The 23,270-nt window shown below is 38.6% G+C and overlaps 1 protein-coding gene across 3 annotated transcripts in view; it reads left to right on the top strand.

Annotated features, from left to right (window-relative positions):
- Positions 1 to 136: 136 nt before the first annotated feature.
- The window catches only part of dop1a (DOP1 leucine zipper like protein A), a 34,522-nt gene continuing 11,388 nt past the window's right edge, over positions 137 to 23,270 (top strand). Inside the window, exons 1-26 of one of the 3 annotated variants that reach the window (XM_088410632.1) lie at positions 137 to 445; positions 1,475 to 1,670; positions 2,138 to 2,319; positions 2,403 to 2,573; positions 4,166 to 4,355; positions 4,634 to 4,732; positions 5,680 to 5,779; positions 9,814 to 9,896; positions 10,550 to 10,664; positions 10,746 to 10,866; positions 10,965 to 11,084; positions 11,494 to 11,611; positions 12,402 to 12,431; positions 13,312 to 13,560; positions 15,230 to 15,758; positions 16,190 to 16,473; positions 16,549 to 16,701; positions 16,780 to 16,880; positions 16,952 to 17,217; positions 17,367 to 19,491; positions 19,833 to 19,944; positions 20,130 to 20,312; positions 20,934 to 21,059; positions 22,600 to 22,734; positions 22,945 to 23,000; positions 23,118 to 23,222. In XM_088410632.1, the coding sequence (XP_088266758.1) occupies positions 1,533 to 1,670; positions 2,138 to 2,319; positions 2,403 to 2,573; positions 4,166 to 4,355; positions 4,634 to 4,732; positions 5,680 to 5,779; positions 9,814 to 9,896; positions 10,550 to 10,664; positions 10,746 to 10,866; positions 10,965 to 11,084; positions 11,494 to 11,611; positions 12,402 to 12,431; positions 13,312 to 13,560; positions 15,230 to 15,758; positions 16,190 to 16,473; positions 16,549 to 16,701; positions 16,780 to 16,880; positions 16,952 to 17,217; positions 17,367 to 19,491; positions 19,833 to 19,944; positions 20,130 to 20,312; positions 20,934 to 21,059; positions 22,600 to 22,734; positions 22,945 to 23,000; positions 23,118 to 23,222 (5,891 nt within the window). In that variant the 5' untranslated portion in view covers positions 137 to 445; positions 1,475 to 1,532. Of the gene's footprint in view, positions 446 to 1,474; positions 1,671 to 2,137; positions 2,320 to 2,402; positions 2,574 to 4,165; positions 4,356 to 4,633; positions 4,733 to 5,679; positions 5,780 to 9,786; positions 9,897 to 10,549; positions 10,665 to 10,745; positions 10,867 to 10,964; positions 11,085 to 11,493; positions 11,612 to 12,401; positions 12,432 to 13,311; positions 13,561 to 15,229; positions 15,759 to 16,189; positions 16,474 to 16,548; positions 16,702 to 16,779; positions 16,881 to 16,951; positions 17,218 to 17,366; positions 19,492 to 19,832; positions 19,945 to 20,129; positions 20,313 to 20,933; positions 21,060 to 22,599; positions 22,735 to 22,944; positions 23,001 to 23,117; positions 23,223 to 23,270 lie in introns of all 3 variants that reach the window. The other 2 variants (XM_088410631.1, XM_088410633.1) reach the window with 2 other exon arrangements.

Here is a 23,270-nt window from a genome sequence, read left to right as displayed (position 1 = left end):
TGGGTGAATTTGAACAACATATATTTTGTTTTGAAATATTTATTTGTAGTTTCCAAATTCTTTTAGCGTAACACTAGTCAACTTTATAGACGCTAAAGACGGAAGACGTCCATGCGGAAGCGCGTCGAACGTTACGGTTGGCTGTGCTGTGAATCTGCAGTGCAGTCTGGGAGCTGTCATTCCACCGTCTTTGTATTGCTGATGATGATCTCATAGTTGAATATTTACACGAAGCAGGAAGAAGCACAGCCGGAATATGTAGAATACATGTATCTATTGTGCGCTTGCCAAGAGACCTAAATGTTGTCGGGCCTTTCCTCGACATTCTCTTAGCAACCTGTTAGCAAACGTTTGTGCCCTTGCTAGCCCTCTTTAGTAATAGCCCATTTTACCCCATCTAACCGGGTGCATGTTTGAATGGCATTTCGTTCCCTAAACTACGACGGTAGGCTATTTTATATAAAAATGTGTTTATTGTGTGTATTTCAGCTCTTCTAGTTAATACAGTTAGCTGTTAGCTCGAACATCCAGTGTTTTCACAGAGCCTTCTGTAACATTAGGGACTGGATAAAAACAAAACATGCGAAGGCGTGTTCTATTATCTACTGTATATTGTTCAAGGATTTTCATGTTTAAGTAAAAAACCTCAGCTTTTTTTTTGGACGTCAAGTTGTACTGCTTAAATTCAAAGCATCAGGCTGCCCCAAAGTAAGGTCTGGTACCTGCTTTTTTTTTTTTTTTTTTTAATTGTAATGGTTGTCTTTTAAAATAGCCCAATGACTCGTTCTGATTGCTTTACCCGATCTCGTTCGAGCAATTTACTTTTAAGATGCGAATATTGATTGGATATTTTGCCCCACTTTCCCAAATCAAGCATCTGTTTTAGGTAGCTTTATTTAACTCTGCCCGATGTAACAATTAGGCACCTTGTAGTATTTTCCACCTGTTTGTGTATATTATTGAATCCATTTAATCAGTGACGAACTCACTCAGTTAGCTACATATTAGTAGAATAATCAGTAGATTTATGACTATTAATATGTTGTGACTTCTCAAGGAGTCCACTGTATAAATACTGTACGTACTGTGCTGTGTTGAATCAGTGGTATTTCACATGTTCTCCAACAGAGTACGGCCTTGTCTTAATATTTTTTTTTAACACACGTTCACCAAACTGGACATCCACAGTATAATGTTCGCAGTTAGCTCTCTATCAAATGTGTTGCCTTGAGAGTCTTCGTTGTTTCAACTCATAGTTTGAAATAAATTATTATGAAGAGCCAAACAACTTACGGTATGTGGTCATATTCATGATATGGTTGTGTCTGCCTTGTTCAGGCCTTGCTCTCCTAATTTCTATGACACCAGTTTCCCTAATGCAGTTCCAAGTTTTTTGTGTCATAGTCACAAAAGAGTAACTTTCATTAACGAATCATTTGCTGTGTTTTTTTCTGCTTGTGTGCCTCTGTCACAGGTATGATGTACACATGTATGCCTGGTGTTTGAGATTAGCACAATAGCCACCCAGGAGAATGAATGCAGAGGAAGTGGAGCTGCTCAGTGACTCCAAGTACAGGAACTATGTTGCTGCGGTGGATAAAGCGCTTAAAAACTTTGAGTACTCAAGTGAATGGGCAGACCTTATCTCTGCTCTGGGCAAGCTCAACAAGGTAAATCTCAGGTTTTATATTTCCAGTGCAGTAACTGTCAAGGAGAAATAAAACAAAAAAAAAATATTTACATTGACTTTCAGAGACAACCAAATTTTGTTTCATTGGTTAATCGCCCTCTTCATTACCACATTGTGGCTGTAATTACTTGAAATTTGAATGGTAACGCTATATGTAAACGTAATGGTTACTGCAACACACACTGCTTGTGCAGACAAGGTATCTGAAAGCTGAATAACCAATTACTGAATGTGGCATATTATACTGTAGCAATGTTCTCAACCAGATGTCCTTGTCCCCCAAGTGCTCCATGCTATAATTGCAAGAGGATATGAAAATCAAATACCTTTTTTAATACCCTCTGTCATTTATATAAAAACACTTACCTGAAACAAATGAGACTGGAAATGAAAGTGACAATCTGATGAATGCTGACTGATCAAAGTTGTGCTTTATTGTTCTCCCAGGTATTGCAGAACAACGCAAAATATCAAGTGGTTCCCAAGAAGCTGACAATAGGTAAGCGGTTGGCCCAATGCCTCCATCCTGCCCTGCCCAGTGGAGTTCACCGTAAAGCCTTGGAGACCTATGAGATAATCTTCAAAATCATTGGACCCAAGAGGCTGGCCAAAGACCTATTTCTTTATAGGTATTACTTTCATGGCAGTCAGTGAAGTCTCACTGGACACGTCTGAACATATAACTAATGTCGCATCATCTTTTACACTGCAGCTCTGGGCTCTTCCCTTTACTCACCAATGCTGCCATGTCTGTCAAACCTGTGTTGCTGGGCCTCTATGAGACTTACTATCTGCCTCTGGGCAAGACGCTGAAGCCTGGTTTACAAGGATTCCTCACTGGAGTACTGCCTGGTCTTGAGGAAGGATCAGAATTCTATGATAGGTGAGAAAAATTCGATTCGCTATAGGGCAGTATGATTTTGGAAAATAATCAAAAATGTTTTCATCAAGATTTGTGATTTGATATGAAATAGTTTTTTTTCAAACTTTTTTAAATGAATGGTGAAATTTTGGTTGAAAACCTTTGAAATAAAAAAGAAGTACTGATGGCATGAACATTTTGAACATGTTGAAATTTGAAACAAACAATTAGTCAATCTTGAGTACAAAACATATCGGATCTGTAAAAATTGTACAGAATAGGATATTAAGATGAAGGGCAGTGGCAAATATGAAAGACAACTTAGGTATTTATCCACTTACTGTTTACATGGGCAGCAGGTGACATGTCTATCTGCATAGACTACTCTAATTATCAGCCATTCTGACATGCATTCCAACACATAACTGTAGCTGGTACATATGTTACTGCACATACGTTAATTTGTGTTTTCCACCTGATAAGTTGAAAAAGATAGACCGTATTAGCTACTGTCCTTAAGATTTCATGAGATGAAGATACCCATTTAAACTTTCACTGTTCTGCTTTGGTCAATTTGCAGCCTTTGTTGATTAGCGATTTATGTTTTTTCCTAATCGCATTTATGTTCCAAATGCAATTAATTGTTTCACGCTAATTGTATTGACGAAGATGAATGTATAACTACTAGTACAGTAACAGGAGATAGTGTACACATTTTTTTCCCAATGTGAAATCATCTACTGCATTTTTTCCAACTTTACAGCATCAACAACAATTACACAATTCGAACTTGGGGTCAATGTGGTTGTGTATGACTCCTAAGATGCTGGTCTGCTATTGGTCAGCATCACTAAGATGCTGGTCTGCTATTGGTCAGCGTCACAGTTTTGCTAAGATGCCGACATGCTTGACTTGATCTCGTGTGAGTGCTTACAATATCGTTTTATTGTGAATTTTAGTGCTTAATTCAAACTTTAATTGGTTAGCCATGGGTCCCAAGATTGCTAGTGATGTTAAAGGGAGAAGTAAGAAGATGATTAGTATGGAAACAAAGCTGCAGATAATCAAGAAGAAGGCTAGGCTAGTCACCTCACTCCAAAGGGAAACAAAATTCCTTCATATATTTTTTATTTATGATGTTCTTTAATTATATACATGTATATTTTATATAAATACCACTTTCTAAACTATTTTTTTTACTAATTATTAATATTTATATACAATTTTGATGTTTTTACCTGGGGTTTCATACGCACTTTAGCTAATTACCATAGGTTTCTATGGTCCACCATGCGACGATTTTCCCTTAAGATTCCAACTCCAGAACAGACTAATTTTGTATGGTGGGGGTCCACTTTATTTGTATCTATGTATAATGACTAAATATTGGACTAATAGATGAGTGAGTACCCTTCGAAGAAATAGCATGATGATCTACATTTAAACTTCCTTATCGGTTTAGCTGGAAAAGTTTCTTTCGAATATACAAAATTCCACTCAGATGCGGTCACAGGACAGTCATGGTGCACTGCCCAAATTACACTTCCACCCTTGCCTTTTGGTTAGGTGCATTATAATTATAATTATAATGAAGCACTGTATCTCTGCTACAGAACCAATAACCTTTTGGAGAAGGTGGCAGCAGCAGTGGAGCAGTCGGCATTCTACAGTGCCTTATGGGGCAGCATCCTTACCAGCCCTGCTGTGCGTCTCCCGGGTGTGTCTTTTGTTCTACTTCACCTAAACCGCAAGCTCTCCATGGAGGACCAGCTCTATGTCATGGGCAGTGACATTGAACTCATGGTACGAAGAATAGTTCATGAGCTGTCTCTAATATTCAGTAGAGTACAATACCTTTGATCCCAAATGTTATTTTTGGGGGTATGTTTATTTCAGTACTCATTATTGTTGACCACTAATTTCCAAATAACTTAGTGTTTTTCTATAGCGATAATAATTTGCAAAAAGAACTCTTGGAAAACACATTATGTTGATCAAACTAATCAACAGTCTTAGTCAATAATTGATAAATCATGCCTATTTCTAGCAGGTTGTCTATAATTTATGTATTTTCTGATCAGGTGGAGGCTGTCAGTACATCAGTCCAGGACTCAAGTGTGCTAGTGCAGAGAAGCACCTTAGATTTGATCCTTTTCTGCTTCCCCTTTCACATGAGCCAGGTGAGAACAGCTGTTGACACCATCTCTGGATGAAAACTCAATACAGCTAGTTGCAGTATGATAGGCATATATTTTTCAAAAGCCAGATTTTCTTTCTTCCTGCGTATTATGTCATATGCGTTGCTGTGCCCCCCCCCCGCAAAAGAAAAACAAAAAACTCAGAAAACAGAATTTCATGCATGTGTATGTGGGTACCTGATTTTTTTTTTTTCTTTGTAACTGTACCTGTGAACCTTTAGCTGACCAAACACGATAACAGAGTTTACACTTGAAATTTTAATTTATTACAGAAGAAATCTAGGTTATAGACTCTCAACGCTCCGGTGCAGCGCTGCTCTTTCGTGGTCTCCCTTCTCGTCGACCTAACAAGCGTGTCTTGAGTTTCATGAGGGAGACGGGCACCCCGCTATTGGTCTCTCTTCCCGTCTACCTAACAAGTGTGTGTCTGAGTGTCATGAGGGAGACGGGCATTCCTTTCTTGCACTCCCGTCGCGTTTACATAACAAGCGTGTTTAAATTTCATGAGGGGGACAGGCCCTCCTAAAAGACACATGATTGGCTCCCGGCGCGACCATCGACCAATGAGAGCAGGAGTAGATACAATCCTGACCTCATTGGTCGACAGTCGCGCCGGACGCCAGTCATGTGTCTTATAGAAGTGCACGAATGTTCCCCACAAAAATTGTATCTACATAAATAAAGTGTATGAAATGTGTTTGTAAAACCTTCCTGAGCATTCTTCCCTATGACCAGTGAACTCCTAACTGTAATACGGAGGTTGAACAGTCTCTTTTTGGGCACATACTTCATTTTTCTTTTTCATTATATTTCAGAGTGCACTTGTGCTAACTAACTAACAAAGCTCAATGTGCTACTGTGTGCCACTGTGTGATATCATGTCTAGTATTTGACAGTTATGTCACAATTCTTTGTTCTGCTGTTCTCAGGCTACTCGTCCTGACATGATACGGATCCTGTCAGCTGCTTTGCATGTGGTTTTGAGAAGAGACATGTCCCTGAACCGCAGACTCTATGCATGGCTGCTGGGTGCGAAATACACACACATACACTAGCCTGTATAACAACTTCATACAAATTGAATGCCAAATGTAAACACACTTGTGTTTTTGATGTAATCTCATGTACTAAAAGAAAATGATTATCTACCTGTTTTCAATGTAAATAAACAGGTAAATAAGTACCGGTAAATTTTGAAATGTAGCAATCATGACTCAAATAAGGCATATTATTTGAGACATTGTAAGAGCCAAATTCTGATATCCACATAATGTGTGTTATGCTACCTAATTGTAGCTTCTAAGAAACATAAATGTGGTTTTGAAACCATTACCTTATTTTGTTTTCTTTTGTTTTTCACTCACCTTGGATTCACATGATGGTAAGTTTTGTCATTATGGATGTATCAAATGTCATTCAAGTCATATTAAAACCACCTTCTATACTGGGAACAACAGTATTTCAACATAACTTCATCTGGCATGACAAATAGACAATGGGCATTGGAAGGGCCAGAACTTGAATGCTTTTTCCTCATCGATTTACCAAACACAACCAACACACTAAAGGGACAGAGGTCATGGGAAACAATTTTAAAGTCAGAAGTTGATTTAATGTTTCTTTGTGCCTAACTCTATAGAGCACTGCCTAAAGCTGTCAGCAGTTTCAACACGGCTGCATCTCAGCACAAAAAAGCTCAATCAAGGACTAGCCTACTCAAAATGTGTCAAGATTTTTTTAACATATTAACACAATACGAACGAAAAAGAAAAGAATTAAATACAATAATAAAAATTAGACAAGAGAAAAAACAAAAATAAACAACAGATATAACAGTTCACAAAGAGTTAGAAGAACTTGTCAGGTCCTAGCCCTTGTTTTCACTTGGTTGTTACATACTACATATATACGAGGTGAGTTATATGGTATATAGTAAAGTAATATGTCATAAATAGAACAGAACAGAAAAGCACGTCTCTCAATTACAATTTTCTACAGACTATTAAGTTTGTTACCTGATTCACATATTTAGGTAAGACAGTTTTTTTAAACCTTTCTTTGAAGATAGTATATGATTCAGATTTTTTCAGATCTATTCCATAATTATTCCATAAATTAACACATTTAACAGATCACTTGTGCCTCTCAGACTATAACATCCTTCTTTAAAAAAAAAATCACGATGCTGAAGCAGAGTTGCTTATTATATACTTAATACAGTATTAGTGCTATTTTAAATTCAATCAAGTCAAAAAGTTTGAGCACGTTTAATTTGATAAATAATGAATGGGTTAGCTCTGTGAATTTGGAATTATTGATCATTCTTATAGTTTTTTTGGTATATTGAAGACCAGCATAGTGTTCGTTTTATAAGTATTTAAGTAAGTTATGAAATCAATGCCATCACTTCAGATGAACTATCACCATGATTTCAATTCAATTCAACTGTGAATTACTTTTGACCACATGAATACTCTGCTGGGAACACCTTTTAACCTTTTTCAGAAAGCCTTTCGAGAAAATTTGCCGTAGTTGCAGCCGCAAAGACTGGACTAAGTCCATACTTAATTTTAATGTTCTCTTAGTGAATCTGTGATGGTCAAGGGTGGTGTTGTATATAATTGTGGCTTTTGGCTTTTCAGGTCAAAGTTACTTTGACCTGCAGCACTTGCACACACACAAAAAACAATTGTGTGTTCTCTTGTGAATGTTTACAGTCATCACAACAATAACATTGGGAAAAAGGTTTTTTATCTTCTGTCGTGTAATAGTTCTGTGAACAAGTATTCTTTCAGGCATTGTTTCCCCACTATAATGTTCCCATCAAACAAATTGGAAGAAAATCAGACAGATTTAACTTAAGTAACCATAAAATGCATACTTTAATGCTTGATTTTATATAAACTTTAAAATGTTTAAAGACCGAGAACAATTAAGTAATGAATTGCTGCGTTATAACATTAAAGTCTTTTTCGCTTTCTCAGGGAATTTTTGGGAGGCATAACTAAATCGGGGCATGGTGACGCATTTGCATCCTCCTTCAGGATGTGTACCTCACCCATAATATAAGTACAGAGGACTTTCATTTTTTATGTGGCTATCTGTTGCAGTTTTGTCTTACTTAGTGATAAAACCTTGGCTTATTTTTACCACTATTACTGTTGTGCCCAGAGCAAGCTGATGGTGTTAGCCATTAGCCATTACTATGGTCTTTTGGAAGTCCTTCCACAGTATTTCAGTCTGAATAACTGGAGCACTTATTATATGTACATAATTTTTTTTGTATTGATTAGAAGTTGAAATTCGTGAATTAGGAACTAAGTACTTTTCTGCTACAGAACTCAACTGAACCCGGATGTAATGAGATAAACACTGTCACGTTCTGTCTGTGTTTTTCGGGTTTTTGGATTTAGTTTAAGTAGTTTTTGGTTCATTTCGTCTGACTCATTCATGTTGGTTTCCCTGCGTCTGCCTTCTTCTCAGTCTCGTTAGTTTTATCTCATCCACCTGTTGTCCATGTGCCCCCGCTCCTCACGTGTTAGCCAATCCGGTTCCCCTGCTTCTTGTCTCCGTCCAGCTGTAGTGTGTTTTCTGTAATTAGTTTTCATGTATTTAAACCACCTTCCCTCTGTTGCCTTCGTTGGATTATTGTACCTTTCACCCCACCGATATCGTCAATTCGTGTTCCCTGTGCCGCTGTGTTTTTTTTTACCCTCCTACTCACCCTCCATTTAAGTCTCGTGAGTTATATTCAGTTCCTCAATTATTTTGCTACTTTGTTAAGTTTTTGCCTACTGCTTTTCCTGCCTTGTTTTATTATTAAAAGAGCATTTTTGTTTGAGCACACCCTCTCCGTCCTCCTGCGTTTTTGAGTCCCTTTCCCTCCACCGCCTCACGTCGCCATGCCACGTCGTGACAACACACATCCTAAAAAGTTACCGTATTTTCCGCACTATAAGGCCACTCAATGAATGACATATTTTAAAACTTGTTCCATATATAAGGAGCACCGGGTTATAAGGCGCACCCTCAATTAATGACATATTTTAAAACTTTTTCAATCACAATATAGTAATACTCAAATTAATAACAATAACTCAAATAATAACTAAACTCTCAAGAGCATAACTCAATGTCAATATGACCAACCTTGTTCAACTGTGAACACACAAAAGAAACAGATAACGCTTACTTTATCAGTTCATTCCCCATCTACGAATCCAAATCTCAATATTGATCCTTATATAAGGCGCACCCGATTATCAGGCGCACCTTCAGCTTTTTTTAAAAATTAAGGCTTTTAGGTGTGCCTTATAGTGCGGAAAATACGGTACACATTCAGCTTTCGTGCAGTCATTCAGACTCAAATATTTTTTTTTATTCCAAGGTATGTCTTTATGTATTGTTGGTTTCTGCTGTGGAGCTCTGCCATTCTTATTAAATCCTTTCAATAACTTTACTTTTTAACTGTTCTTGAATTGTTTTGGAATTTTGTTGGCCAACTTTATGATGTCAGGCAGATTCTTTTTAAAGGGATAGTGTGTAAGATTTGGACCGTTTTTCACTACGGACAGAAGGAGGTGCTGCATTTACCATTGTCCGTAGCTATAACAAACATGGTCGCCTCCGGAGAAGTGCCACCCTCCATGTAATATCATCTAATGATACCTCGACCTATATTTATATTTAAAACATACTGTTGGTCATTAAGAACACATTCATTTGCAAGGTTTTGAAATTTTTAATCATTTAATGTATTCCTTTTGAATGAAAAACAGTCTTACACAAATCTTACACACTGTCCCTTTAAGTGATTTCTTGATTGAATCGGTTTGGAGGGGTAATGAGGCTCAGTGAATGTGAACTCAGTTTTCCAAAAAATGTGATTAGCCATAGTTAATTTCAAATTCAACAATGAGAGCAAATACTTTTTCACAGCCAGCTATCTTTGATTTTCTTTTTTCTTAATAAATAAAATCACAGTTGAAAACAGTATTTTATGTTCTGATTGTTGTATTTTTTTTTTTTTTTTGTAGGGTTTGACAACAATGGGGTGAAAACAGGACCACGTGCCACACGACAAAGCAACCCAGAAGAGCATGCTAGCCAATATTTCAACAACTTCTCAAAAGACATGCTTGTCCAGGTGGGGCTTTTGCATTTGAGTACAACATAGATCAAAACAAATCTCATCACAGAAGGTTTTGTCCATGCAAGAGTTTTGTCTGTGTCATTGGGGATACCACTAATTTAGGCCGATGTGTCTTTATGGCGTGGTTAGTTTGTTATTTTTGCCAGTTCATTCATTACTTTTATGACTTATTTTCCAGCATTACATCTCTCGGGGTTTTTTTGTATGTCACGCTTCCTTCTGCTCCTCTTATGGCAGGAATTTCTTTGAAGTCCACTCACAGTCTTTCAACTCTTTCCTGCCATGTGCTTTGCTGTGGTTCTCTTGGGATTAGAAGGCACAGGAACACCAGAAGGCAAATCAATTTTTTTAGAAAGTATTTTTGTTTTTGTCATTTGCTCCTGTGCCATCTGTTCATGGGTAGTTATTAGAACTTCTACCATTAGGGAGAGGGCTGGCTCTACAGGGACTCTTTTTGCAGGCTTCAGCTCATTACGTGCCAGACGGAGCGTGAACACATTTAAAAAAAAAAAAAACATGAGAAGAGTGTGGAGGATGAAATAGTGAATTTTTGTTTTTTCAAAATTGAAAACAAATGTATCAAGTAGTAGTATTTCTGGATTCCTCAAATGTGTCTTTTCTCTTTGAAATTATGTGTATGTTTTCAGGCAATGGTGGGAATTTTGCAAGGCAAAGCACCAGGCGGAGAAGAGGAAAGCATTCTCATGCATGACCTCAAGCCATTTCGCATCCTCATCAGTCTGCTTGACAAACCAGAGCTTGGTAACAATTTGTCCACGGTTACATGACAGTTAGTGCTGCCATCCAGTGTCCAGCTAGTATTTTGTATGCTTCTCCCTTCAGGTCCAGTTATCTTAGAAGATGTTCTTATTGAAGTGTTTCGTACGTTACACACACAGTGCAAAACCGAGTTAGACCTCCAAAGCCAAAGTTGCTTCAGCAAGGACCACACACACCTTAGTAGGTTAGTCCAATCAACCACTCCCTCTTTTGACAGGATTATCTTATAATAATATCACTTGAGCGTATATGCCAAATGTTGGCCTTCTAATTCTTTTATAGCAAACTTCGGGAGAACAAGAAGACAGCAGAACTGATTAAAACAGCCAATCTCCTGTTCAACTCATTTGAGCCATTCTACATGTGGGACTACATTGCCCGCTGGTTTGAGGAGTGCTGCAGGTTTATATTTGCAAATAACTTTTTAAATATTCTGTAAATCATTTTACCATTCATTCAAATTATTGACTTCTTGAAAGTCCTCAAAATGCCTAACATCTATGATGCAATGCTAATGGTTGAACGAGTTTGCCATTAAGGTGGTCTCCTTAAAAGTCATGAGTTTTGAGATACAAGAATTTTGCTTGACACCAGCAGTATGGGGATACCGAAAAATCTCTGAAAAAGAAAATCCTAACTTATTAATTTAGGAATGTGGTAATGTTTGTGCAAAAGGTTGATGTGATAACTAAGATACTCGCTATTCAATTTACTTAGATTCAGTCCATCAAAAAGATGCTGATACTTTTAGTTCTGTATGCAGTTAATTTTTTCACCGACCAACTGACACACCATATGGCTTCTTTTATAGGATGACATTGAATGTGCAAACAAATATTCCAACGCATGCTGGTAGTTTAGATACACCGGAGCATTCTTTATTGGAGTTCTGTCAGCTAGTTGATTTCCTGTTGGACATCGTTTCCTTGGTAAGTTTACTTGTGTTTGTTTATTGTTTGGTCTTTTCTACAACAACATCCATAACTATTGTCTTCAAATTATTTTTGATATAGCTGCTATTATGTATATTTGAAGCCCGTTAAAAAAGTCTCCTGTCATTTCTTTTTTATGTTGTTAATTCCTCACATTTGAATCATGGTTTTGGTACACTTGTCTAGTTTTGTATAGTTAGTGTTTCTGTATTGTTAACCCAAGTATCATCGCCCATAATGTACAGATTTTGTTTCTTTCTTTTTTTCCCCCAATCTCTCTGTCATTTTATGTGTCTCTGTGATCTTGCTCTTCTCCAAGCATTAACATCCCTTTCCTGTCTCTGCTTGGGCTCTTAATATATTCCTTATCATCTTCCCCACATTATTGAGCTCATTCACATTCTTTACTGTTTTTTTGCTTGGTTCCCTACCCTGAAGAGGCAATTCTTTGTTCTGGAATGTTTCTGCTATTTTTAACGTATATGCCTCCGCTCTTGTTTCTTAGGTGTAACGCCCCACACAAGCAGGAACATACTTGTGTGTCTATTTCCTTGCCAAAAAATATATATACGTTGTGCAGATTTGTAAACTGATCCACAGTTTAGAAATCGGCTTATCTGTATTGTATTTCCAATCCAGTTTGGAAATCCTTGTTTATTACTGTGTTTTAAGAGTATGTGTGTGGGTGTGTTTTTGACTCTGGCAAGAGAGGGATGTGATTAGTGTGCTGTGGCCTGTGCTCCGCTTGCTCCTGTCTGTTCAAACTGTTTGCTCTTTCTCCCTGAAGCCTACTAGAAGCATGAGGGTAATCTGCCAGGTAAAGTACTGCTCTTTCCTGCCTTTTCACCCCATCCTGCTTCACTGAGGCTACGATAACATTCCAGCGACATCCCACCAACATTAGGCCTCTATTTCTAGCAAGCTTGGAAGGATCATTTCTTAATAACAGCTTGACTGTGGCTCTTAACTCCCCAAATCATTTGGAAGCGGAGCACTGAAAATAAAATAAATCTCATGCAATAAATCAACCTTACAGTTTGGTGTGGATCTTGCGACAATGAAATCTTTGCCCAGTGTGTCTGGGCTTTTTTAATTGCATGCTTTGTTATGCCATTGTCTTGCTCACATATTTTAAAGAAATATGAAAACCAGCTGTGTTTGTGTTTATTCCAGTATTTATTTCATTTGTTTTGTTTTTTCAAAATGTAATTATATTTTGCTTGTTAAACACTATAACACCACTATTTAACATGCAATATTTTATATAACATATACCTGCCCTACATGAATGACCATCATATATAGAATAAAGGAGCAAATGAACATTCCAAGTTAGAAACGAGAATGCTTTATAGATGTTTATTACAAATACTTTTTAATCTTTTAAATAAACGTGAGTATGATGAACCAAATCAGATAAACACATATATACTCTAGTTGCTCTTTCATTGTATTAACTTACCATAATGAATCCCAACACTCATGGTCATTTTGTTTCCGCTGGAGCTATACAAAAGCTGTATTGCTATTGTTCAATGTTTAACATTACTGTATATATTATACATACCATTGTCAGCATATAGCCTCCCCTCCAAGTCTATATACTGTATGAGAGGAGACATTACTACTGGATTCTCTTTTAGTGACATGCTGTTTGTAATATATAACACAGCATTGTTAAATCTATTGTCACCTAGGAGACGTACATCGAGATCCAGACAGAGCATCTTCCTCAGCTATTGCTGCGCATGATGGCAGCGCTAACCTGTCACCTGCAGACCTTGGGGCTTGGAGAGCTCACTCACTGTCTTCGTCTCTGCTCCAAGATCCTGAGCAAAGTACAGCCGCCATTAGTGTCCCCTTTAGCTCTGCACACAAGCCCCCAGGTGCAGGGTCGTTCCAGCTCCTGTGGAAATTCTTCAGACTCCACAAAGGATGAAAATAGAGTAAGTTACAGTATTGACATATTCCATAGTATTTACAAATGGCAACATAAATGAATCCACACAAATTTGATTAAATATAAGCTTTAATTTTTACTCTCTCAAAAATGTGTTTATATTAAATTAAGCAAGATATGAGTTTCCAAGGTAAAAATAAAAATCACAGGTAAGTCATACAAATCGAACACCTATGGTGCGAATAATGTGTTAAATTATTAATACATCATTATATCATTCCACATGTTATTTTCACATCAAACCGCAAGAGGGCGCTCTAGGCCCGTTTTGATCATTTCAACATTGCCGGTAATTTATAAAAATAACTGGGAAGGGGTGAACAAAAATGGCACCAAAAAAAAAAATCATACTCTGCAGATTACAAGCTGCAAATATTGAAATATGCAGCCGAAAACGGTAATCAAGCAGCAGAAAGAAAGTTTGGAGTTAGCGAGAAAATTGTAAGGGACTGGCGATCATCGTTACTGACATTACCAGGCATGTCAGTCATTTAACGTTAGTATACCGTACACTTATTCAGCCTGTTGTTCTCTATTTTGTTTTTATTTTAAATTGGCTTTTAAGATGACATGTATGTTTTTGGTGGTGGATTTTATCAAATAAATGTTCCCCCAAAAATGTGATTTATACGCCAGTGCGACTTATATATGTTTTTTCCCTTCTTAATTATGCATTTTTGGCTGGTGCGATGTATAATCCGGATCTATGTATAATCCGAAAAATACAGCATCTTTTTTTTTTCTTAATATCAGAAGCAGAAGTCCCATAACCATGTTTTGTAACTGCAAATGATAGTTCAAGTGTCTTGAGACATTTCAACTAAAATTTTACCCAGCCCAAGTCAGATCAGTTCAAGCAGATCTTTTTGATGATCTTTGATGTTATGCTTTGGACTAAGTCGTCCCACCAATGGCCCAGCCATCTCGTGCTCCCTTGAGATCAAATGTTTGACTCTGTGTTACCTCTCCTGGTCCACCTGGCATGATCTGTAGTACCCAGCCTTTCTGGTTCTTTAAGTTAGAGCAAGCTCGCTGTGGCATGTTGTAAGAAATCAGTCAATCTGTCCCATGTTCTGATTCATCAGGCTACGCAGACTGAGTCTAACCCTAACCCGTAAGGAGTAGAGAGAAAGTTAACCAACAGCTGAGCCCCAACTCGCCTGTAATCTGGAAGTACAGAAAAATGAAATAGCCTGTCACAATCTCCAACAGAGTGGAAAACATGCCATATACATCCAACAAATATTTTTAACAGACCCTTCCCCCCACTCTAAGGAGCATATGGATGATGTGCTACTCCACATGACACCTGAGTCCAGCCTCCAAAATATGCCTGCTGCCTTAGTAAAGCTGAATCCCAGGTTCCTTTCATTCACCGAATGACTGAAAAGATAAACCGCATTGTTACAACTTGTGGCACCATTCATTGTGTACTGTACAGGTCAACATGAACCCCTCTTGTCAGATGAACAGCTGTAGATAGTTGCTGAAAGTTGTAGCACTTGGTCTTTGTTCCTGTTTTTTATTCATTTTTTTTCCAGCAACAAGCATTACTTAGTCACCAGAAAAGATGTGGTAACTTTAGTATAACAATGTAAAAATAAGAAGGCATTCTTGATGTGTTGTTTTTTTTTCTCCACTTTGTCTTTCTGCAGTTACCTCCTCTAACTCCCGAAACACAAGGAAGCATGGACGTGTTCAAAGAGAAAGAAAATTCGAAATCTGAAAGCTCTTTCACAGATTTCATCCAGTATAATCATGAAAATAGCCCTGACACTGAACCACCACCTCAAACTCACCCTACGCATGAAACAGGCATTTGTTCCTCAGAGCCAGCTCAACCTAAATCTGCGGACAAACCAGTCATGCAGTGCTGCTTGGAACACTTTCAGCAATTTCTTTCTCGGCTTATTACCTTGTATATAACCTCTGAACAAATGGACAAAGACGAGAACTACGACAGCCAGGTGGCACAGTCAACAAACCTTGTGTTAGAGGGTGCCCCACATTGTGGACATGGACATGCAGACCTAACTGAGTCACACTCGGACTCTGTGATGATGCACAAAGAATGTGTTGCTGCTTTTACTGCTGCCTGCCAGTTGTTTTTGGAGTGTTCCAGTTTCCCAGTGTACATTGCAGAAGGAAACTTGAAGGCCTCACCCACACAAGAGCAAGAGTGTGGTAAGTGACGTAATCGAAAGGTAAAACTATGACTTAATTCACACTTTTAACTTGTACTGCCAGTCTTGCTTTATGAAAGTACATGAACGGTCACACTTGATTCAGGGCTTAATATTTTCAGAGCGTTTTACAGATAGTGAAATGCACAGAACCCAATTATTGGTGATTGTGCAGGCCAGAAAACTACCATCACTGTTCCTTGGCAACTGTTTCACAAAGCTTTTGTCTAATTCACATTCAGCTATAGAAAAAATGGCTGTTGCTTTTTGCTAAATATTTTGTTTTTAATAATTTAGTCACTGTCCATGTTAGTGGTGCAGTATTATGTGGCTTTAACCAAAGGAACTGACACCTGATTATGAAAACCATTGCAACATGTGAAAGAAAATAAATATGTAGTTAAAATCAATCATTTGTTTCCCTGCACACAGACATCGAGCGGGCATCTCTGCCGGTTTGGTTGCAGACACTGATGGACGCCACCTGTTTAGCTAGTGACTTTAGTCTGCAAGGTGTGGCCATTTCTCTGTTAATGGACCTTGTGGGACTTACCCAGTCTGTGGCCATGGTGACGGCTGAGAGTGTGGCATCCAACAGCGGCTCTGAGACTGTCCAGCCCCTGAGTCCAAGCCAAGGTCGAGTGGCTGTCGTTATTAGGCCTCCCCTCACTCAAGGAATTCTTAATTACGTAGCAAACAAGACAGACTTCTTCAAGGTAGTACACGAGTGTAACAACAATCTGCCTTTGCTTCCCAATTTCCCCAATTCTCTTTAATCTTCTTGTGCATAGAGTGTTGCTCTGATCCTGTGGAATCAGTTGAGTGAGGGAACACCTCAACACCATCAACGAAGTGTAGAACTCTTCTATCAGCTCCACAACCTTGTACCTTCATCCAGCATCTGTGAGGATGTGATCAGTCAGCAACTCATGCACCGTGACAAGGTCAGTATGTGGAAAGTCACTTCAGTCTCAGCCATACACTGTCTATGAAAACCATGCTCAAGTATATATTTCTTTCAGAGAATTCGACTAGAAGCCCATGTGAAGTTTTCTGTTCTGTGGCATTTGACACGAGATTTAAACATGACCAAATCGTCTCCTTTTAATCGCACATTTGACAGGTTGGTCCAAATTCAGTTGATCTTTGCTGTGCTGCTCTTGGTATTCTTCTCATTTCTATCCCCCCCGGCAGATCTCTTTTTATCATGCTAGACAGCCTGAGTTATTGGGATCCTTGTACGAGTTCGGTTGGCCAGGCGTGGCTTAATCAGGTCCTTCAGCGCCATGACATTGCTCGGGTACTTGAGCCACTCCTCCTTCTTCTGCTTCACCCAAAAACCCATAGAGTTTCTATTCAAAAAGTACAAGCCCAACGCCACTGGGCCCATATCTTTTCTGGTATGCCTGAACAAGAGGCATCAGAACCTATAGACAACAGAGACTCTGGCTTTTCTGAAAGTGAGTAGCCTTGTTTTACATTTTATGTAGATTTACATATTTAATATTCGATACTGCATTAGTAGATGTGATTAATTATAAACCATTTATTTTCTTACTATTGCCCTGTTAATCATTTGCTTTACTCTGTTTTTGATTTTTTTTATTAGACTTCACTCACATGCAAGTGGACAGCATAGCACAGAGAGATTTTCCAGGCCTTGAAGTCGGTGACATGGAGCCATTTTGTCTTACTGTTAACCCTCTGAGTGACAGTCTATCTATCCTGAGTCTGAGTAGCGAGAATTTGCAACTCACTGGTGCATATCAGCATACTGATCAACAGGAGGAAGCCAATTCCTCTGAATCAACTGGTTCTCATTCTTCTCTAGTTGAAAATCAAAGTTTTGATGAGCCAGAGGCTGTAAACAGCATATCCAATAGTTCAGACCAGCAGCCTGCTTCCTCGGATTTAATGTCTGAGGACTCATTAGAAGAGACTGTTTTCTCTGTTGTAAGTGATCTTATAGAAAATGTTGTGAGTTTAGTAGCCGAGGAGTCTATTGATGAGCCAATTCAGTCTGTAGATTGGCCTCAGTCAGACTCAGAGAGCACTTCCTCAGAAACGTCCACTTGTCCCCATCTTGACTCCGGGCCTCCTCAGTGCTCCAACCATCAGACGCTGCCAGAGATACTGGCTGAAGGCACACTGGAATTTCTTGGAGTCCCTTCAACTGATGCAGCTGCAGAGGAGCAGCACAGACAGGGCATCATCCGTCACAGTTCCTCACCATCCATTGTCACATTACCTGATAGTGCAGACCCAGCAATTTCAGACCAGAGTTTGCAGGTAGACAACACTCAAGAACGCAAACGTAGCCATAGCAGTACTCAGCTTAGCCTTAAAGGTAAAATCATGGAGAAGTTGTCTGACAAATCCACAGGGGCTAAGCCAAAGACAAAAAAGTCAAAAAGGAAAGAGGAGGAGAGACAGAGAAAGGCAGCAACTCAGGCTGAAAAAACACAAACACCCAGCATATTCTTTGGGGATAGCCTAGATTTGGAGAACTGGTATAGCTGTGGTGAAGGTGAAGTATCAGAAATTGAAAGTGACACTGGCTCACCAACTGGATGTTTAGGTGGAAACATCGGAGGCGTTAATATCGCGGGACATAGATCATCTTCCTCCCCACCTCGCTTCAATATTCATCCCCTCTACCAACATGTACTTCTTTATCTCCAGTTATATGACTCCTCCCGGGCCCTGCATGCGCTCTCGGCAGTTGCAGCCATGCTGAGGTCTGCTCCTTCAGGGTTTGTAAGAGCTATTTCCACTACCAGCATCAACAACACCTATACCCCACAGCTATCTTTGCTCCAAAACCTCCTAGCTCGTCACAGGGTCTCCGTCATGGGCAAGGATTTCTACTGCCCCATCCCACAAGACTCCCACCCCCATTCATTCCGCAGTGCCATGTATCTTGAAATCATCATATCACTTTGTCTATATTTCCTAAGGAGTTTCTACTCTGCTCACGTGACAGCAGACCCACAGGACTTGGCAGGGAACCGCGCCATGCAGTTGACCAGTATAGAGGTCTTAACTCTTCTTTTCAATGAGCTGGCTAAAGTCACAGGGGGCTCAGCAAAGGGGTTTGCTAGTTTCATTTATGACGTCCTATCTAAATGTAAAGTTCAGAAGGTGGTTCTCCATTGCCTGCTTTCCTCCATATTCAGTGCCCAGAAATGGCATGACCAAAGAGTAGCTGGTGCAAACATGCCCACAGTAGAGGAAGGTCTGTCAGAGGACAGTGTTATCAACTTGTCAGAGGACCAGATGGACAGTTGTAGTGCAGTCCAGTCCCAATTACTAAGACTGCTTCAGAGCCTAGTTGTACTCGAACACAGAGTCCTGGTACCAGTCGAAGAAGGAGGAGAACCTCCAGCAGTAGCGTCGGGAGGTGTAGGAGCAGGTAGTAGCACAGGAACTGGGTTTGAGATGTTAGGTGGAGAAGTTGAGCATGTCAACCCTCAGCAGCCAATGAAATCACTACAGTACCTTCATGGACAGCCGATCACAGCACAGGGTATGTTTTTGTGCGCTGTGATCAGGGCACTGCATCAACACCATGCGTGTAAGATGCACCCTCAGTGGATTGGACTCATCACAGCCACACTGCCATACATGAGGAGGATTCTCAGAAGGGTTGTTGCATCAGTCACTCTGCAGCTTTGCAGGAACTTGGACAATCTTCTTCACCAATACCGCTATGAGACTGGAATTACTGATACCAGGTATTAAGAATATAATATCTAATATTTCTAATGTATTTATTATTTTATTTAACAGTGTAAAACAGCACTTTCCAGCAAAAAGAAAAACTAATATTTTTTAAATTCCTATTGTATCAAGTTCAAGAAGCATTACAATTATAATGTTCAGTATATAAATTAAAAAAAGAAATACTTGTGCTAAAAACCGCATTTTTCACATGTAAGTCAGGGTTTGAACATTAGATGGCACTTTAGGACTAGGAATGATTAACTGTTCAGGCCGCAGCATTGGATGAAGGAACCATGTTTGTAACGGAACTGTATTGCATATACTGCACTTATGATCTCTGTCTTTTTTATAGACCCCAGTGGATGGCTCTCTGCATTCCTCCTGACCTTTTACTGACTGTACTTGAGGGGATCACTGCAATCATCCACTACTGCCTGCTAGATACCACTTCCCAGTACCACCAGGTGAGATTGTGTAGAAATATATACAGTACTGCATAGTATAACACTGTATCACCTTTTAGATAAATTAATGCTGAATACAGTGTCATTGTCTTCCTTATCACTAGTTATGATGAATATGGATAAATGTTTGAGAATGATCCTTTTTGTTTACAACATTGCTGAATCTTTTACTGGTCACTTGTCAGTTACACGTGAGTGTTGACCAAAAGCACCTCGCTGAGGCTCGTTCAGGCATCCTGTCCATTCTCCACACTATCATGTCTTCTGTCACTCTGCTGTGGAGTGTCCTCCATCATGCTGACAGCTCTGAGAAGCCAGCTGCTGCTTCTGCTGCTTCCACTTCCAACATCAACCTGGGCTCTACGAAGGTACACAAATGTAATATTTTATCTCTGTGTTTCTAACCTGATGCCAATTTAGGACCATGCTTACAGTATTTCAGAATTATAGCATTAAAGGGGTCTATTAACTGATTTGTTTAAATTCTAATTTGTCAATACAAATATTACGAGCATTGCATTATATTATATTGTTAACTGTATATAAGATTGATGAAGTATCGTATATACAATCGTAAAGATTTTATCAGTCATGCATTTCAGCTGTCATCGATTTGAAGTGTAGTGGATTCTGATCGGCAGTATAAAATGCTAAATAAATGAATGATAACTGTATGTTGTATAAAGGTTTTAACACTAAGCACGTTAAAAAAAAATACTGACATTGGAATACATTGTCGGGTGTACACCACATCTCTTAGTTATCCCAAGTTTTGCAAGCATAACATCTCCTCCAATATCAACCTTAAAGACAATATTGTCAGTATTCTGTCAAGTATTTTACAGTACCCAAATTTCGTAAACTCCATTATCATCTGGTTGCATTTGCGCAGTTGCTTGTTTTTAATGTTCCTATAATATTGTAGTCTACTTTAAACTTCACAGATAGGACCAAAAAAAACAAATTCCTTATTTGCTTCTCATCTGCAGAAAATTCGTCAACAAATTCTTGAGCTGCTTGGCCCAATCTCCATGAACCATGGTGCGCACTTCATGGCAGCCATTGCCTATGTTTGGAATGAAAGGAAACAGATCAAGACTCCAATAAAAAATAAAGTGGGTATACTGTTATTTTAAACTGATGATAATTGCCTTTCGACTCACATTTTAACATACATCATTTGCTTTAGATTATTATCATTTTAGCATGTTAATTGTATTTGTTTTTGAAGTTAAAATTCAGATGAGAGACTGGCATTTAAAGCTGCTCTGAGGAAAATGAATAACATCTAATCTTCAACAAAATTAATGGCTTGCCAAGGTTGCTGTACTAGATATAGAGACCAACCACCAACCATATCAACAGCCAGGTTAGGAGGTGGGAATGGTGTTGGGCTGCTTTTCAGCTATCGGTAAACTTCACAATATTGAAGAAAAGATGAATGGGGAAAGGTAAACGGGACATTCTTGACAAATATTTACTGACATTTACAAGGATACTAAAAATGAAACTAGGCTTGACATTTCAGCATGGATAAAGATCCTAGACATACTACTAAAGAAGAAAAATGAATCTCCTGGAATAGACCAGCGCAGAACCCCACAGAACCTTCAAGATTTGAAGACTGCTTGCTTGGGGGAAAGGGCCAAAATCACACCAGAGCAATACATGCTAAGTGTTTCTCCCTACAGTAGGCATTTTGAAGCTCTCATTTCAAACTAAGGGCCTTCAGTCCTCCCGTTTGCCTACGTCCCCGGGTCCCGCGCATCACCAGACAGATGTCACTATGGCACGTGCTACACTACAGTAATGATCTGCAGTCCTTGGTTAAAAACTTCACCAGTAAAAACAAATTCACTTTGGAGTGAAAATGCCGAATACTTCTTAGTATTGTAATTAATTGCTACTGTATTCACTCGACATAAAAAAAAAAATGCGTACGACTAATTAATATGATAATATATTCATCTATATTACTTACTTGAGCGCAAGAGGGGGATCGGCAGTAGACAAAATCACCGTAAGAAGTCGGTAAGTTTAGCAATAATAACGTGTTAAAAATATTATTTTGAATTGACTTAAAGTGCAACTTCAAGATGGATATCTGAAAATTATTGGCCCGCAGCAGGTATTAAGCAACAAGGATTGAGGGAGGTACAGTATATGAAGTCATATCTAGCGAGGAATCACAAGTCTGTCTTAAGTTCATGCTAAGTTCGCTAACCGTGTTCATTTGCTGTACAAGCTTGTTCAAGCTTGTTTTGCGTGTTCAATACTTTTTCCTCATATAAATTCACATTATTACATGATTCTGAGTGTATTTGTTCTTCTTTCTTTATATTTTCTTTATATTTATCAATTTGGTTGTTGCCTACATGTGGTCAAAATTTCATGTCAAAAGCACTTATGTGATTACAAATTATGATGCACTCAATACAAATTTCAGCTGCGTATGTATGAATGTATGTATACTATTAACTGTCTATGTATATATGCGGTACATATATTAGTGCTGCCAAAAGTAATAATTTAGATTATTTAAAGATAACTATAAAATGCTTAAAATAAATCTTTGTATTTTATTTCCTCTTAGCTCTTGATATGATATTTATGATTTATCATATGAACTCTTCTTTGGATCGTGATGAATTTCAGGTGATTCCTGTAGCCAGTGATGAGCAGCTGCTGTTGGTCGAGCTAGTTCGTTCAGTTAGTGCCATGCGCACCGAAACAGTCATGCACACAGTCAAAGAGGTTCTGAAGCAGCCACCGGCCATTGCAAAGAATAAGGTTAGTGTTTTATGCTTTGTTGTTATTACCAGATATACACTTAGAGTGACAGACAGATCCAGTAATTAAATTGTTTTAATACTGATATATAATGTAATGTACTTTCTGGCAGTCATTTCATAACAAAACTTTGGTTAAATATAAGACAGAACTTTTCTCAACAATCAATTTGTACATGGTTCATTCATTACATTTCTTGGTACCTTTTAGAAACACATTTCTTTGGAGGTTTGCATGCTGCAGTTCTTCTATGCATACGTCCAGAGGTGAGTTTTTTTTTTTTTTTCTTTTTCCATATCAACATTATACTGTGTATACAAGTTACAGAACACTGTACATCAGTCGTAAACCTCCCGAAACAGCATGCTTTCTTATTGTTACAGGATCCCTGTATCTACTTTAGTTGATAGCTGGGCTTCTCTACTAGCTTTGCTGAAGGACTCTGTGCAGTTGGGCTTGCCAGCCCCAGGACAGTTTTTAATACTTGGGTTGGTCTCTTTTACTTCTTTCTTATTTTTATTGTTAAGTACTCCTTT

This window comes from Hippichthys cyanospilos, chromosome 3, assembly GCF_059441005.1.
Source record: "Hippichthys cyanospilos isolate Australia breed blue-spotted pipefish chromosome 3, RoL_Hcya_1.0, whole genome shotgun sequence".
In the NCBI taxonomy this organism is placed as follows: domain Eukaryota; kingdom Metazoa; phylum Chordata; class Actinopteri; order Syngnathiformes; family Syngnathidae; genus Hippichthys; species Hippichthys cyanospilos.
Note: the sequence above shows the minus strand (reverse complement) of the source record. Positions and strands in the feature narration are given on the sequence as shown.